This window comes from Strongylocentrotus purpuratus, unplaced genomic scaffold (assembly GCF_000002235.5).
Source record: "Strongylocentrotus purpuratus isolate Spur 01 unplaced genomic scaffold, Spur_5.0 spur5_scaffold_11, whole genome shotgun sequence".
NCBI lineage: Eukaryota > Metazoa > Echinodermata > Echinoidea > Camarodonta > Strongylocentrotidae > Strongylocentrotus > Strongylocentrotus purpuratus.
In genome coordinates this window covers 4,003,834-4,020,870 of record NW_022145596.1, presented here as the reverse complement: position 1 = coordinate 4,020,870, position 17,037 = coordinate 4,003,834, and the positions used below count along the sequence as shown (strand labels likewise).

Below are 17,037 nucleotides of genomic sequence, written 5' to 3'. Positions count from 1 at the left end.
AATATTTACCGGTAGTAGTTTTTTTTAGTCTCATCAGTGCCTTCGATCAGGCAAGTAAATACTGGCGCTCTACAAATTTCCAGATTGGATTGGATTAGAATTAGATATCAAATATTCTAATTTTTTATATCACGAAATAGGATGAAAAGTTAAAACAGCTTGCCACTGCTAGTGGGAATGGAAACTTCATTGTTAATTCAAAAACGCTGGTCAGACCTTGCAGATTAAAAAGGAAGAAGATAACTTTAACGATAGATCGTTCTTTAATCGCTCCCCTGTGGTTAATGTGGCTGGTGGAAAATAAATTGGAAATTATCGGGAACGCTCAGCAGTTTTTTCAGGGCAAGTCGCAATCAAAATATTGTATGAGCCAATGATAATATTGCACTTTATATTTGTTGTGACATCAGTGGCAGAAGGGTTGGAGACATTGTCTGTCGTGTTCAATTGAAAGAACCAATGATTTTTTGGTACATTATATGTGCATACATGTACCTGTATATCGTCATGATGGAGGGTGAGGTCAGACCTGGGGGGCGTTTCACAAAACTTGTCATCTGTGACAGCTGACATGTTTGTTATAAGCTACTAAAATCCTTGATTCTGATTGGTTATCATGTGATTTGTCACTGATTTTTGTCATTTGTCATTGAAAAAAGGCTTTGTGAAACGGGCCCCAGGCCTTAAAGTTGTTTCACTATTGAATGGTGCATGTCTTCTTTATGAATCAAATCTTCATAATGTACTTAACTGTCATCACTTTTTCTCTTCAGATGAGCATCTCAACCCTTTGCTGGCTCAGCTCAACGCTCAAAACCTCAACATGTCTAACTTCCTCCATCTTCCGTCCGTTCTGGAGTACATGCCTCACCTTAAAAAGAACCCTGTGGGACTCCAGCCTGCCTTCCAGCTTTCTCAGGGCAACACTGGAGGTAAGCCACTTTTTACTTGTGTGAATGTGTGTGATATGTTCCCCATTATTGTCAGTGAGTTACAATAGACCCATTTACACACCAAAAAAAACAGCACACATTTAATTGAATCATGATTGGTTCAGATCCCTTTTTTGTACATGTGTAATTATATCATGGGAGACTACCGGTAAGTCATCCTTAAATCTTTGAATATGTAAATAAGAAATCAAATACAGACAAGGAACATTTTACAAATTGAAAATTAATTACATCAAAGCAAGTCAATGTACTGTAACTGCAGTAGGAACTTATCTATACAATGTGAATTAGACGACATTGCTTCACAATTTCCAATGGGAAGAAATGGCCATTATGAACAGGTGGCCATTACTGAAGAGGGCCCACCCCTGTACTTTAAATCCAATATACTTTATACAAATAATTGTTTCCTTTCCGTCTCCGTTCTATAGATTCATATACATGTATTACTCACCATGATGTTAAGCTGCCGTGTTAGTATGGTAATTTATTCCCTGTAGTGCGCCATTCCACCCTAACTAGCCATGAGCAATGGTTCGATTTAATCTTTAAGGGTGTATTCCCAGTTGTGATTCTTCATGCCATATTTGACATCATTAAGATTCCATGAGATTGTACATGTACATACATGTTATACGTACACACTGTACAGCTTGATTTCACCACATTATGGATTCAAGCGAGTTATGATAAATGTTATTATCAAAATTACTCCATCAGAAGTCCTTGCTATTAGATAATGAGTGTTGTCTACCCGTACTCTTTTGGAAGCGATTTGATCTATAATGGTCTTCTAAATTGCAGAAAAGTTTATTTTTTATAGTTCTGGATGACATAAATTTGTGGGTTATGTGGATTATGAAAAGGTTTTGTAACCTACCATTCAAGGTTATGCTCAAATACATTCCATATGACAGCAAAAAATTGCAAGCACGTAAAATGACAAAATCCAAAAAACCCACCCCTGGAGAGTGGCTTTTTGAAACACTGTTGGAATTTCACTGTTTTTTTGCAGTGTAAATGCTTGCTCTAAAGTTATATGCTTACATGTAGATAAGCAGGGGCAGATTAAAGATCAGTGAGTTTGAACTTATTATGTGTGGAGCTTTGACGTATTTTCATGTAAAAAGATGACAACAGACAAAACAAAGCACATCCCTATTAGAAGGCGATATCAACCGTTTTCCTTAAATGCAGCCTGTTACAGTATTTAACATTGTTGCCTCTTTTTTTTTAATTTTAAAACTCCATCATGAATTTTGTCCACACAATTTCTTTGTGCTAAAACAAAAAGGGCAATTGAAGTGCAGTTTCCGGAGACATCAGACAGTATGATTATATTGTCTGTCAGCCTTGACTCTGAACCAATGACCTTTAGGGAAAGGGGTAAAAGGTCATCTGCAAAATGTGTTTCACAGACGGGGTTTTGTCCTCCTACTTTTTTCAACAGATGACTGGTTATACCGGGAATGTACATGCAGGTTTGCTGTGGTGGCATAAATATTGTCATTTAGTAGGACATTAGACTGATATGTATATGATAGAGTGTTCGAAAACACTTAGTGCACCTTTTCATGAACACTGTCTTGAGTATCCACTGAACGATTATTGAGAATCTCAGATTACAGGTTTCAATTTCAATCTCAAGATGTCCGGTTTGTCTGTTTTGTATTCAAATCATAAGTGATAACTAGATTTTGTTGCTTCTATTTTTAGGAACCCGTTTTAATCTGCCTAATGCAGCATATTAATTTGTTTTTCCTTCAGTTTTCTCTCCACATATATGAAACATTTCTTTTCGTACATGTACTTCGGCTTAATAATGTATTGTGTAGATTCAGATGCTATTTTCCCAGCTCTTCTTCTTATAATCTTCAAAGAAAACACAGCCTATATCAAAGGTCTGTATGTAGATTATCATTTGTGTATGTGAGAAGTGTAGCATATTAACATGAAAAGGGTGTGACCCTCCCACACATACACATGTAGGGCCTCCAGTTAACGTTCTTTCCGAGGAACAGAGTGTTTTCCCCTTTAATAACCAGAGCCTGCATCAAGTCTCAAGAACAGAGGGGAGTGGCACGCTTACACGGCAACAGTCATTGCATGACGCCTTTAACTTTAATAGCCTAACTTGTCAATCTGTGGTTGTGGAGCATCTTCATTTGAAGGTCCTATGTGAACTACTGAACTGCAGTCTACATACATGTAGGCTTGATACATTTCAGACCTTTTGAGCTTTAGAACTGACAAGAGTTTAAGGTCATGCTTGTATGACACATGCTCCTTGCCTTCCAAAGTTTCTCTGCGTCAGTTTCCACTAGCAGAATTATTTCTGAAGTCCAACCCAGACCCTACACCAAACTATAAATCTACCCCCTTTAAACCTAACATTAAAAATGAAACAGTTGTAACCCTAACCCTAATGCTAAACCTGTGATAAAATGAAGCCTGAAGTCCCCAGAGCAGAAATCAGATCACCATTTGTGCCATCAAGCTAACTTGAATATGAATCCTGTAGCTAGAATGGATGGAGTCGGAATGGGTGATGATTGAGATGCTAATCGGCATGTGAGGTTGTAAGAGCTTGGCTCGTGGGGCCGCAAGAAGCATCTCGGAAGTCATCAATGATACCCCTCCTCATTCATCCTCTTGATGCTTCTCTAATACAGAATGCATGAACTAAACAACCTGCCTTAAGACTCTTATATCCTCTCCTTTGTGACTTACTTGTAGGTGTTCAATTATGCAATAGTGTCGTAGAAGTCTTTCAATGCTGCCATCTTGCATAGTGGGCACCTTGTATTTTATCACTTACTGGAGATTGTGAAAATATGTGCTAATTTGCAATGCAATGAATTAGGGAGCATCGTTGAAATAGCCCACCCACATGTTCAGGTGTGGGCTAATGCTAAAGATGATAGCTGGTGTATTGACAGTTTTTATTCGGCTTTCTTGATAAGAAACTTGAAGTTAAATTGTAGAATGCAAGACATTCTCTTCATTTAAACTTTAAGATCCTGTGAGTGGAGAAGATAAAAAAGATCATCAGAAATGATCTCCAAATTTTGAGTAAAATCTGTAATATAACTATATTCTATTATCCTATCCATTATAAATTTCAATCATGTATTGATATAAATTAGCAATATTTTCAGTTGTTGACATAGAAATGACGAGGTGAGGTTTGTCCACAGTGGAACATGCCACATGCAACTTTACATGTAGCAGATTACTGAGGCATTTTCCCTCTCCTTTTTCTGTGAATTATCAATGAATGGCATGTACATGAAGGGGTAAAAAAAGTACCTTTGTGCAATGATGCGTAATGTGTGTTATGAGATGTAGAAATGCAAAGTGCAGTATGTTCAGTACACAACATCTTCCTGGGTTTTACATGGCAGATGAGAACAAACCAAATGAACATTTTGAATATTGATCTACATGTACATCCTGAGACCTGGAGAATAATAGGTTGTTTATTTATTGATTTTGGGGGATAAGGGGCGGGGGTTAAGAGCTATTACGTTTTAATCGTTGCAACATTTTCTGACTTTTGTCCATCCTTTCATAGAAGCGATGGCTCAGTGGTAGAGCAGTGGTCTCATAACAGGGAGGTTCCAGGTTCAAAATTAAGTCCATGCCATAGCACCCTTTGGTAATGTATTAATCCCCAACACCAAATCCCTCTGAGAGGACTTAAAGCCATCGGTCACCTGGTTGCTTACTTACAAGCATACACATGCTTTCTTAGCCGTCAGGTAAAACAAACAAACAAACAAACAATATGCCCTTCTTTAAAATATAAATACAAAAACTCATCCCTTCCCTCTCCACTTTTAAAGGGCAATGTATTGATCCATCAACATCATATGGACTATCGATTATTCCATTGATCTGTAAACATCTATCACCCAACTCCAGATATATATTTTTTTTCTTCTCTATTTACTTGTGGAGAAATTGGCAAATATATATTTTTAGACCGGTGCACAGTAAGTGGTATTAAAGTTGATTGATTAGAAGTGCAAACACCTTTATTTTCCTACCATTCCCAGTAGTTCCTCTACTCTATTAAACATGGTTGATCTTTGGAGTCATCAGAAGGGCTTGTTCATACATGACATGGGGGAAACGCCCTATTCTTGTTCACGTGTAAATGAATACAAAGCATGAATGAAAAGGAGCTGCATGTTTCCTAGAACTCACTTGTCCTTGTTAAATGGTACAGAAATATCAAGCACATTACGCTAGCAGAGATGCCAACAAGTACGATTAAATCGTATTTAGTACGATAATAAGAGTGAAATACGATCTTAAAATCTTAAAATACGATTTTTCATTTTTCCCCCCCCCCCCCCCCCCCCCCAGAGTTATTACATTAATTTTGAATGTGTGCCTGACTTGAATTCATTAATAATCGAGCTTCTTTATTTATTTTATTTATTTATTTTTTTTATTTTATTTTTTATTTTTTTTGGGGGGGGGGGTGCTTGAGTCTGTACTATTATGAAAAAAGGACATTAATTAAGAATAATTTTATATGCATTTGCATGTATGTTTCAAACCAATTATTTACAGCTGTCAAAATCCTTTATCCGTGGTGAAAACCTATATTAATGGGAAAATCATGTGCAAACTTAGCACTTGATTGACATGTACTGAATTGATTTTGACTTATGAACAAATCATCATCAAGTGTGAATGTTTGATCACATGGGAAAGGCTCACATTTACACACACAAATGTAATCAAAGAGTGACATTTATTCTTCAATGAGTAATGATTTGTGTGAATGTTGTGTTGATTGTTAGTTGGGACTGCCATCTGTATTTACACATGGGAAACAGGATAGAGAGTAAAGGAAGTTTTTTTTTACTTGTGTAAATTCAGGATATATGCAATAAAAGAATTGAAAATACAAATTTGTAGTAAAACACCCTCTCAGATAGTAAATGAATATCATTACTAATCAATACACTTTGCTCTGTAATAAATCTTCTTTTTTTGGGGGGGGGGGGGGGAGGGGGTGACAATTGGGATTGTTTCACAAAGACTAAGATTGACTTTAAGTTAGACTTAAATATTGCAGACTGTTCATGCCACTGTTAGCATTCACCATTATGATCTTTAGTTAATATTTTCCCTTCAATAATGAATTATCAAAAATGTAAATTCTGTAGTCCCTTGAGAGACCAATGCCAGTAAACGGTGAGAGCAAACAGTGGTATGAATGGCCTGCCATAGTCCAAAATAAAGTCTATCTTAGTCTTTGTGAAACACCCCCCCCCCCCCCCCAGATGTACTGTCAAATAACTCCAATTGTAGATTCATACAAATCAGTTGGAATTCTACATGGGGCTTCAATTTTCATTTACATTCCTATACAATGAAAACCATAGGGGTTTAGATTTGGAGGAAACAATCATTTGGGTGCATGCTGTTTTGAAATGTTTGATTTGAGTAAATTAATGTAGACAAATATGCCTTGTTTTGTAACAATAGTATTATTCATGTAGTAGTGTCTTAGACCCTGTTCTCACTCACTTCCTAGACCGATATAGGCTAGACCGATCAACTGGATCAGTCCAGAGGTACGCTTCGTTTATGTTTACACTCACAAGCTAAATGGCTCCTATTGCTGGGGTAGCAATGGTCAGCGGGTCAAATGTTTCGTACAGAATTTAAAACCAAATAGAGTGCCTCATCTTTTGCTATAGGGTCATTCCATGTCGATTCACCCAATGGTTTTAACCCGAACATTTTTTATTTTGATGAAACTTAGTGTACTTGGTGAGTGTGATCTCACACTACCAAGTTTTAAGTTTTAGGTCAATCGGGTGAGGGGTTTGGGAGATACGCCCCACCAAATTTTGACATTTTTGGCAAAAATGGGGTAGGTTACCTTTGAACCCTTGTATCTCAATAACTAATGGGTCAATCTTCATAAATTGGTTTTGTTGGAAAGGGAATTCAATAAGGATTCCAGATCTACCATCATTTTGAAGATTGGAACATGTTGAGGTACATTGACCTTTTGACCGAAGATTTGACCTACAGATCATGTGACCTTGACAACATTTTTCATGAATTGTAAACTCTGACATGTTCACAAAAACATATCAAAGTTTCAGATTCATAGAGTTAGATTCATAGCGCCGCATCGGAAATTACTGATTTATTCCCCAAATTACTGATTTTGAGCCTTGTGATTACTGATTTTCTCTTCTGGAGGTTGGCAGCTCTGATCATCATCATCATATAGAGAGGTTTTGTTCGAAATATTACTCAAACCTCCAGCCCTCTGTAGGACATATCATTATACAATGTTTCGTTATAATCATGTACCATACATGAATGACTTGAAAATTTTTCAATTTTTGTTATGATATTGGCATATCTACATAGTTTTTGTGTAGCTACAGTGTATATGGTGGATTAAAAAATTAAAAAGGGGGGGGGGGGTATTCTTTTCTGTCGTTATCTTGCCTCTTGGTGATGTATGGTGTCTGCAACACTAGCTAGCTCTCTGTATCAGGTGATGTAGCGCTAGGGTCTCTAATTTGAAGTAGATGCCTTGATGACTCCCTACCATTGCTGGGTAACCTGAGACAGCTGTTACTATACAGGGGTCCGGATGACGAGCTAACGAGAAATCAATATCGCCAAAAAGGCAGCTGAAAATTTGTAAGAGGACTGCCACATCAAATTCTAGGGCACCCCCCCCTCTCACTCTATCTCCCCCTCTCTCTTTCTCTCTTTTCTGTGCTTACAGTGTCATTGTACATTTGAAATTGTATAAAATTTAGTTGCTGTAATACTGAGGCCTTCTGTCTATCTATGCCTTTCTGAATTTCTCTCTTTTGCTGCCTGTCACTGCATTTCAGGGCTGAAATGCAGTGAGTGTGAAATGGAAAACAATGCTGAGCAATGGAAGTCCGTGCAGTGCAGAGAGGCAATTGTGATGTACCAGTTCATGGAATCAATAATTGAGTTCATTATCTAGATCATTACTACCGGTAGTCAACGATACACATAGAAAATGATCTGCCACGTATCGTCCTCACTGCTCACACATACTGAACATTTGAAATACGGGGTTGTGCTTGAGTGACCATGTACTGATCAATAGAGCTATTAAATGCATTTATGTGTATATAATCTTTGGTTGACAGGCTTGACAGCTCATCCATAAGATTATTTCTAATATTTTCCAAGTTTTACCCCAGTCCCTGTTGTGGAATGCCTTTCTCATGACAGGGATGCTTTGTGTAAATATGAATTGTAACTATAAAAGTTGTGTCAAAGTTCTCCTATCTATAATATATATATATATACAGTTGTATTGATATTTTGAAATTGTAAGAAAGTCTACAGCTGATAAAATTACAAAACCGTCTAAAAATTAAAAGGGCTTTTTATTCAGATTAAAAAAAACTTTATATCAGTGTTAATATTGGTTTTAATGTTTTATACAGGGTATTACAAATTTGAGTTTTAATGTTTGCATCTGAAATATATGGAATGACTACTAGACGATACAAGCAATATAGTATAAAAAATGATCGGTGAACTGTATTTGTTGTTGTCTTGTAAAAAAAATACCATAAACGGTATACATTTCATTGTTTTTCATGACTACAATATTATCTGTTGAGAGCCAGGATGGCAATAACACTGTACTATATGATAATAGGAGTGTACACCCATCTGCACACCCTTTTGCTCTCGATGCACATTTTGTTGAAGGAAAGGATTCCTTAGAGAGTCGTAGGTGTCAGAAACTTAGCATTGAGTGAAAACTGTTTCTAAGCTTGAAGCATCGTTCCTAGATCATGACAGTTATGATGGCACAGGGCGATTCCGAAGATGTCTCATCCCTCGTTTAGGGTGCGTTACGTTTCATCGACACTCTTTCACCCTAGAATTACGGTTTTCAAAGACGTTTAGTTTAAAACAAGATTGCGTTCAAGCGATTTTTCGTCGGTCCTAAAAATAAATGTGTTTAAAAACACAAACATGAAACGCTGAAAAAGATGTGTTTTGTATCATGATTCTGCAGAATCACAGTCGCTAAAATTTACTTGAATTAACGGAGATCTCAATCATGATTATATGACGTCATTATCATGGCATTATCGTCGCTTGCTTCCGGTTTGACCGACAGTCAACCGTAAACACAGACAGAAAGCATGCAGCAAAATTGACCTATACTTCCTGGGTCAAACTGCACAGTGTAATGAGCAGTGTCTGGGCTTGAAATGAGCGAGAATCAGCGTAGATGAAAAATCGCTTGAACGCATCGATACGTATCCTGATACATAGCCACAGCTGCATTAAATCCAGGATCAGGTCACGTTGAAATCAGAATTAGAATATATATCTGGAGGAAATTTCCTCAGTTTGGAGTAGACAGAAGTTGGCATTATCAATTGGAAAATAATAAACCCTGTCATCATTTTCTTGTCATTGTTATTACCCGCTTCATTTTATTGAAATATTAGCTAAATTATGATAAACTTCATGTCGGTAGATTTTAATGTTTGAAATATAAACAGCGCTATCGGAAATAGGGGATATGGGCAGCTCAATGGTTATGGTAACTATTTCTTATGAAGTGCTTGTTCATGCAATGGCCGACCATAGCTCTTACAATAATATTACTTCCCTGATCACTGGATTCAATTACTATTCTGCACATTACAGTTCACATTCTCCACTCACCAGGGAGCATTCCAGCTAGTCGCTTTTTATTAACGAGACGCGCTCATGCTAATCCAATCACATTGGCCTTCACATCCTACCGTGGAGAGGAGCAACAAAGATGAAATATAAAATATATAAAGTGTGGTGCAGGGGTTCGAACCCACATCTTTTGCATTCCCAGGCAAGTCATTAAACAGCTCAACTATGGGCGCGTTCATGCTTGATTTTGAAGGCAGAATGAGCGACTTGTAACGTTCATCGTAAACGCTCATCGTAATCGCAGTTTCACGGTGCACTGTTCATGCTCACTTCTCCAGGCAATTCTCCTTGGGTGGCCTTCAGCTGGATTCGCAAACCTGTGTGCGCATGCTACGTAGACCCACTAGAGGTCAGTGCGTTGACCACATTTAAACGCGTTTACAAATTGTAAACGCATCTTTTTGTGAGTTTACGATCGGCGATCGTGATCGCCGTTTTTCGGTGATTCTACAAAAGTGAGCATGAACGCAAGCGTGTTTTAAACTAAACGCGTAACAGATGCCTGATTCTGGCCGTCAAAATCAAGCATGAACGCACCCTATGACAGCCCTACACTCGACTACTCTCTAATCAGTACACAGTGTTACACACAAATCAGTAAATTTAGTAGTGCCATAGATGTTTCAAAAAGGACCCCCCCCCCCCCCCCCCCCCTCTCCAGCAGGTATGTTTGGCTAAATATCATTCATATGCCAATATGCTCATGGGTTTCATTTCTCCAGGAAGCAGACATCTCTTGCACAAATATCAATATTCCTTGTGTCTAAATTTTGTGAGCGAGTGTAGCGGGCAAGCAAATAGGATACACTGCACTGTCCCATGTATATTTACATAGAAAATGCATGTCTGCCCAATGTAAAGAATCCTGTGAAAAGGTTTCCGGAAATAAAAACATAATTTGTTATTTTCTTAGAATAAATAGACTCATAGATCCTCTTTCTGGAGCCAGAAGGGCTTTATGCCCGTGCAAAGTGACATGAGTTAACGCCTGTCTGACTCCAACCAGATGATGACATGTGAAGTACAAGTAACTTTAGGAGGAGCAAGCCTACATGTCATTAGTAATTACAGAGGTAGCGTTCGTCTATCTCATGTCATCGATAAGGCTCTCGTCAGATTGGTCTGAATCAAGTATCTACGGTAAGCTATCCCAGCATCTCAATATAACTTTTTTGTCCTGTTGATAACAGCTTCTTTCTAACACACACTCACTAGATAAGAATGAAAATGTGATAGATAATACAATAGTGCTGATTGATATATTCCAGGGTATACATTGACGTTATCGTTGCCAGACCCTAGAAAGGTGCTGATCTTACAAAGGCTTGATTTACAGTAAGGTATATCGCAGGATAGATAGGAATCGAAGTTGCGAACAAGACGATCGCCAAGTGTTTTCTTTTCTGATGAATGCCTGAAAAGCCGAGAATGCCCTAGGGAGTAATTTAAGCTACCCCAGATGCATTGCCTGCCTGACGCCAGCCAAAATTTGATGCGTTGCTTGATGAGATGGTCATTTTTATGTTTATTCTCCTTTTGACAATTACAGTAATTGGCTGTATTAACTTGCAGCTGCCAACTTTGGCATTTATTGCTGCTAGCTATATCCTTGTTGCATTCTTGATGTCTTCATGTGAAAGGGAATATCAGAGATTTTCCAGGGGTTCAATTTTGTTTTGGTCTGAAAGAACTGACTTTGGGTACCCACTCTGAGAACTAATGAAATGTTTGGGTAAATTTCTGGACAATACGAGCATCTCCTGGGGAGGGGGTAGACAGAGAGAAAAAAAGAGGTTGGGTTCATGCGATCACCAAGACAAGTGTCTTCAGTTCAACCTGTCCTCTTCATCAAGTCAATGCTAGTGTTTCAGACCATTATTCAAACAGAACAAGGTCAGGACACTTGTTCCAGAAGAGACTCTCTCTCGCTATTCATGCTTCCTTGGAACTTGTTGTACTCAGCACTCCAACACGTCTTCCAGGAGATGTCGGGATGTGTTAACATTAAGATCAAACTACAGAAAGGTTTCCGACTCGGAAGCGCATGTCAATATATATCTGTTGTTTGATGTATTAGTTCATACAATCCCCTGAGAGGCAGATGAATAAATATTATTGGCTTTATCTTTCCATTCCAACTATATAAGCTCTTGTTTGAGAATTAAGTACTATTAGTTAATCATTGGAGATCCAGTTTGGTATTACCTGGTGTACACAAGGTGATTGTCTTTTTCTTGTTCTATTATTACTACTCTGAGTAGGCAATGGTGTGTTACAGATAAGTACCTCATCATAGGATGTTTATAGTTGTCTAAGGGTGCATTTAAGCTTAAATTTTGAAGGCAGAATGAGCGATTTGTAACGCTCATCATAAAAGCTCATCGTAATCGCAGTTCCACGGTGTACTGTTTATGCTCACTTCTCTGGCTCCTCCAGGCAATTCTCCCTGGGTGGCCTTAATTGGCCTAGCAGCTGGATTCGCAAACGTGCACTGTGCATGCTACGTAGACCCACTAGAGGTCAGTGCGTTGACCCCATTTAAACGCTTTTACAAATTGTAAACAAATCTTTTTGTGAGTTTATGATCGGCGATCGTGATCGCCATTTTTCGGTGATTCTACAAAAGTGAGAAAGGACGCAACCGTGTTTTAAACTAAACGCGTAACAGATGCCTGATTCTGGCCAGAAAAAGTTAAGCATAAACACGCCCTTAGTTGGTAGGCTTAAAAACCTCTTGATCCTTAGTTCAGTGACACATCCACCTGATCAGTTGTACGACTCATTGCACCAGCAATAGTTGCTTCAGGGTCATACTCTAAAGCTAGTTTCTCACTGAGCTATGACTGCTCGCCACTAGTCAAAGACACAAAATTCCAACAAAATACACATTCACATACCTGTAGGTTAGAGGCCTGTGCGCCAAAATTTGCCTGGAGTTAGCATACATGCTGTGCGGCTGGTGAATGATGTAAAAAATTGCCTTTGTCGCAATTTAATTACAAAGTGTCTTAGTTATATCATAATTTGTTCAAAATTTATTCCCAATTGATTTGCAATTATGTCCCGCGCCCAGCGGTCCGATTGCCAGATATTAATTTTTGTCTCCAATCCGGGACAATTTAATTTCATAGGTCCCCAACCCCTTACAAAGTTGTTTCAAATTTCTGACTCATGAATATCATGATACACTTCAAGGCCTTTTTGTGTGCATGATCTTATAAAGAGTCCATCGTGATTTGAGTCTTCAATTCGTCAAATATCAAAGCACATATTCTATTAAATGAAATCATTGGATGTAAGGATCTAAGCTAATGTGAACACCTCCTTTTTTGTCTCTTCTTGTATCGCAGTGTCCATCGTGATTGGAGTACCTACTATCAAGAGAGACGTACAGAGCTACCTGATGGAAACACTTCATTCTCTTGTCAATGGGCTGTCACAAGAGGAGAAACTTGAGTGTCTTATTGTTGTCTTCATTGCAGAGGTAAGCACAACAAGGTTTATCTACTCGTGTCTCCCTTTATAAGGGTGTATCTAGGATGAAGAAGTTCCGTTATTTTCAGCATTTCAATTTCATTTCATTTGCAACTGCAAAAGTAGGTGTAAGAGGTGAATCCGTCGAGAGATTGTCTGATTGGATCGATGTCTGACCGGTAGATTGATTAGCTTTTCTTTGCAAACAAAGATTTAAGAAGGTATTCCTTGGTCTGTGCAGGCTTGCTGGTTTCTAGATAGACAGCAAATGCTTACTCTTGATTACCTTTAATAAATCGATTTAAAAGCTACAGAAATGTGAACGGCATACTCTTGAAAAATTACTGTGTTTAACCACGTCGTACATGTATGTGAACAAACCTTGTTTAAGATTGTCTTGAAATGTCATCCCTTCCTTCCAGCAGATTGATTTAGCAAAGTGACATGTCTTTCAGCTACTAAGGGGTTTTAGAGTACTCATAAAAATATGTCTACTTCTCAAATACTTCACTCATTTTGTGACATTAATGGTAGTTTACCCCTTTTGCAGCCAACATCAAATTCTGTAGAACTTTGCAGGAATTATGAATACTGTATGTCACGTATGTCCTATTGGTGAAATCTAAACGTTAGCAGTGTCCTAGTATTCAAATTATGCAACAAAACCTGTTTACTTTCCAGACTTCACTGTTAGACACTATTGGGTGACTGACTGACTTTTTTTTTTCTTTGGTAATAATATACACTAGGAGGACTCGTGGAAAATCCACGGGATTCTAGGGGGTGGGTGGTTGTTAATGATGTGCTATCGATTTTTTAAATTTTCATGTTTGTTTTTCTGTTTTTGTTCCCCCTTTTATTTTCAATTTCATTTTCCCTCTTGGTATAGGCCTACTTTTTATCATTTTATTCTTTTTCTACTCTTGTTATTAATATTTAATTCGATAGAATATTAACCTTTTGTTTGCTGTTTTATATATCATTTTGAAATGTTTTTTTTTTATTTGTAACATATAATAAAACTTGAAGATTGAAAGAAAAAATTAAATAAGTAATTTGTAAACAAACTGATGCAAACTATTTTACGCTTTAACTTTCGTTTTCACTTTCATTATTTATGATTATTGTTTTTCATTCATTCCCATATATATCCTTATTCTCATTATCCATTTCCCGTCCAGTTTCTTACGAATACTGTTCTCAATCCTCCCATTCTCATTTTTCATATTTTCACTCATCTCTAATTAGAACTTATCCCAAATCAAAACATGAGTAACAATAATTGTTTAACTTGGCTTAACATACATTATTAAAACTAAATGTTCTATTAAACAAAATTATCAACAAAATGATATTTTGCATGGATGATGCAAAGAACTTCAGAGAGGTCCCAGAGGTCTCAGTGAAAATATACAAATATTGACTGCTCATGAGGATGAAATTATCATTTCCAAGGTGGAGTTCATACCGGTCCTTCTATCACCCGAAGCAAAGCCGAGGGGGTAATAGAAGGGCCAGTATTTGAACGAAATCGAGGGAGTGATAATTTCCACCACCATCCAATTACAGAGCAGTCCTTATTTTTTTTGTTTATCCCTCATGCTTTCATTAACAGGTCAGTAGAAAAGAAATCCAACATCAAGAGTCTATTTAACATATTTACAGTCTTTCGGAGTTCAAAAGTTTCAAATAACCAACGCTAAACGAAATCAAACATACGGAAATCAAATCTATACAGTGTAGTGCAGTAACTGCGGCGCAGCGTAAAACGATGGCTTGAGCGCCGTGATGACCCGCCTGAGTTGAGGGCTGGAAGGCATTTGAAATCCTGTTTGCTCCGTGTGTGTGCATAAATCGCAGATTGGTCAGGCGTACTATCACATATCTATTTGCGTTATTATTGTTGTTATTTCGAGGTAGTTTTCATGAAAAGACCAATAAAACAGAAGCTTGGACTATGAATATGTTGGCATAGATCACAGAATTTGTATAATTATTTTCAGAGTAAAGATTTTACGCGAAAATAGGTCCATGGTTTGCGCCAATTGTCGCAATCGCCACGACTCGAATCGAGTGTGTGTACGTGTGTGACGGTGAGCGTGAAATACACGTATACTATGGGCGCCTGGCCTACAAAGCATATCCTATAGAAAGACGCATAACACGGGTAAGCCCAACCCGTGAGAGCGTGCATTTCTTACACCCCCTCACCCGCGTGAGTCATCTGTTGATGTGTATTTCTCTTACACGCTACAAAGCGAATCCTATAGCAAGAGGCCTTACTCAAGATACGCCGCAGCCTTTACAATGAGACTTGCTACACCCGTTGACGCGAGTGGATTCTCGTCTATCGTGTGTCTCTTCGTCTCTCTTTGATAATTTGATAATTGGACAGAGGGCGGGTGCACGCCTTGTCAACTCGCTCTCGCGGGTTCGTCGCCTCCTCGCAATCCACGACGCCCGCCGTGCTCTCGTCCGCCCGTCCTCCCCGGCACCCCGAAACCGCGTTTAACGGCATGGACGTCGATCGCGGGGTCGAGGTGGCACGCGGGTTACGGGAGACAGGCCTCGTGGAATTGTGCCACCGTTCCCGCGCCACGGCGGAGGCGAGCGGGGTCGGGGAAAGGCGTTTTTGAGGAACCGTTTTGCCCCGTGTTGGACCCCCCGCGGCGATTTTGCGTATTAATAATATAGATGTAGATAACATGAGCTGTAAAGGGTACATAAGAATTTGTCTACATCAATAACCCACTTCTTGTAATGGCCAAAATCAAACTGATTGAATCTTTGTGTAGCACAACGCGTACAACCATTCGGTACAAGGGTCTGAAAATCAGACTATTTAATTAAACTAGTGTGCTCGCTAAATTCAATTGTCAACTAACTCATTATTTGCCCACAAAAAGACATTTTCAGTCCTTTTGTTTTGAGGGAAGTTCTAAATTAGTATTATCTTTCAAATGCTGTTGGAGTCTAACCTTCATTTTTTTGGCCTGCAAAGGGGCATATTACCTTTAAGAGCAAGAATCCCAAACAAAATCAACTTTATTAAAATGTAATTCTGGGGACTGTGTATTAAACTGTTCTTCTTCCTTCTCTGCAAAATGTAGCTCAGTGAGACATTGGATTTTCTTTTTTTTCAATTTTGAAAATTGCTGACATCAAACCTTTGTAAATCTACCTAGTCTTGCAGTTTTAAAATGTCAAAAATGAGTCAGTTACGGGAAACACATAAATAATTTGGATGGCAAAATGTTGCCATTTCCATTTAAGGAAGTCAGGTATAAGTGAGACAGACTTAATAATAGTACATCAGTGAGATACACGTAGCTTGTGTGTATTTTGCCGAACATTTTGCTCAGTTGGCTAACCTCTCTGTGACCCTTGTATAACGAGACAAGTCATGCAAAGTACATTAATATCATTAATATAAATTGTGCTTGAACACTTTCACCTGCTTCTGATTTGAATTGAATGACTGGAACGTCATGGCGACTCTTCAGTTGATGACTTGAGGGCTCGTTCACGTATGACGCTGCAAAACCGCAGCTGTTTTGTTATGATGACGTAATATAGTATTAATGACTGCTTTGAGAGAAATAGTTGTTTTTATATGCTCAAGGGAAGGTTAGAATTGTGCTATTGACCGAGGCGTGCCGAGGGCAATAGCCCAATTGTAACCTTCCCGAGAGCGTATAAAAACAACTATTTCTCGAATATTAAAGCAGTCATTAATACTTTTATATGCCGAAAACAAAAGAGTCAACTAATGACACCACCTTGGCCTTTCTCTAGTTTATCTGCACGGTTGTTTTTTATGAGTGTATCTTTGAGAGTAGACTAGATCTAGATTCTAGTCTAAGCA

The 17,037-nt window shown here is 38.3% G+C and overlaps 1 protein-coding gene across 1 annotated transcript in view; it reads left to right on the top strand.

Moving 5' to 3' along the window:
• The window catches only part of LOC115922161 (alpha-1,3-mannosyl-glycoprotein 4-beta-N-acetylglucosaminyltransferase A-like), a 79,478-nt gene that overhangs the window by 10,071 nt on the left and 52,370 nt on the right, over positions 1-17,037 (top strand). Inside the window, exons 3-4 of the mRNA XM_030980413.1 lie at positions 774-932; positions 13,049-13,182. Coding sequence (XP_030836273.1) covers positions 774-932; positions 13,049-13,182 — 293 coding nt within the window. The remainder of the gene's footprint in view (positions 1-773; positions 933-13,048; positions 13,183-17,037) is intronic.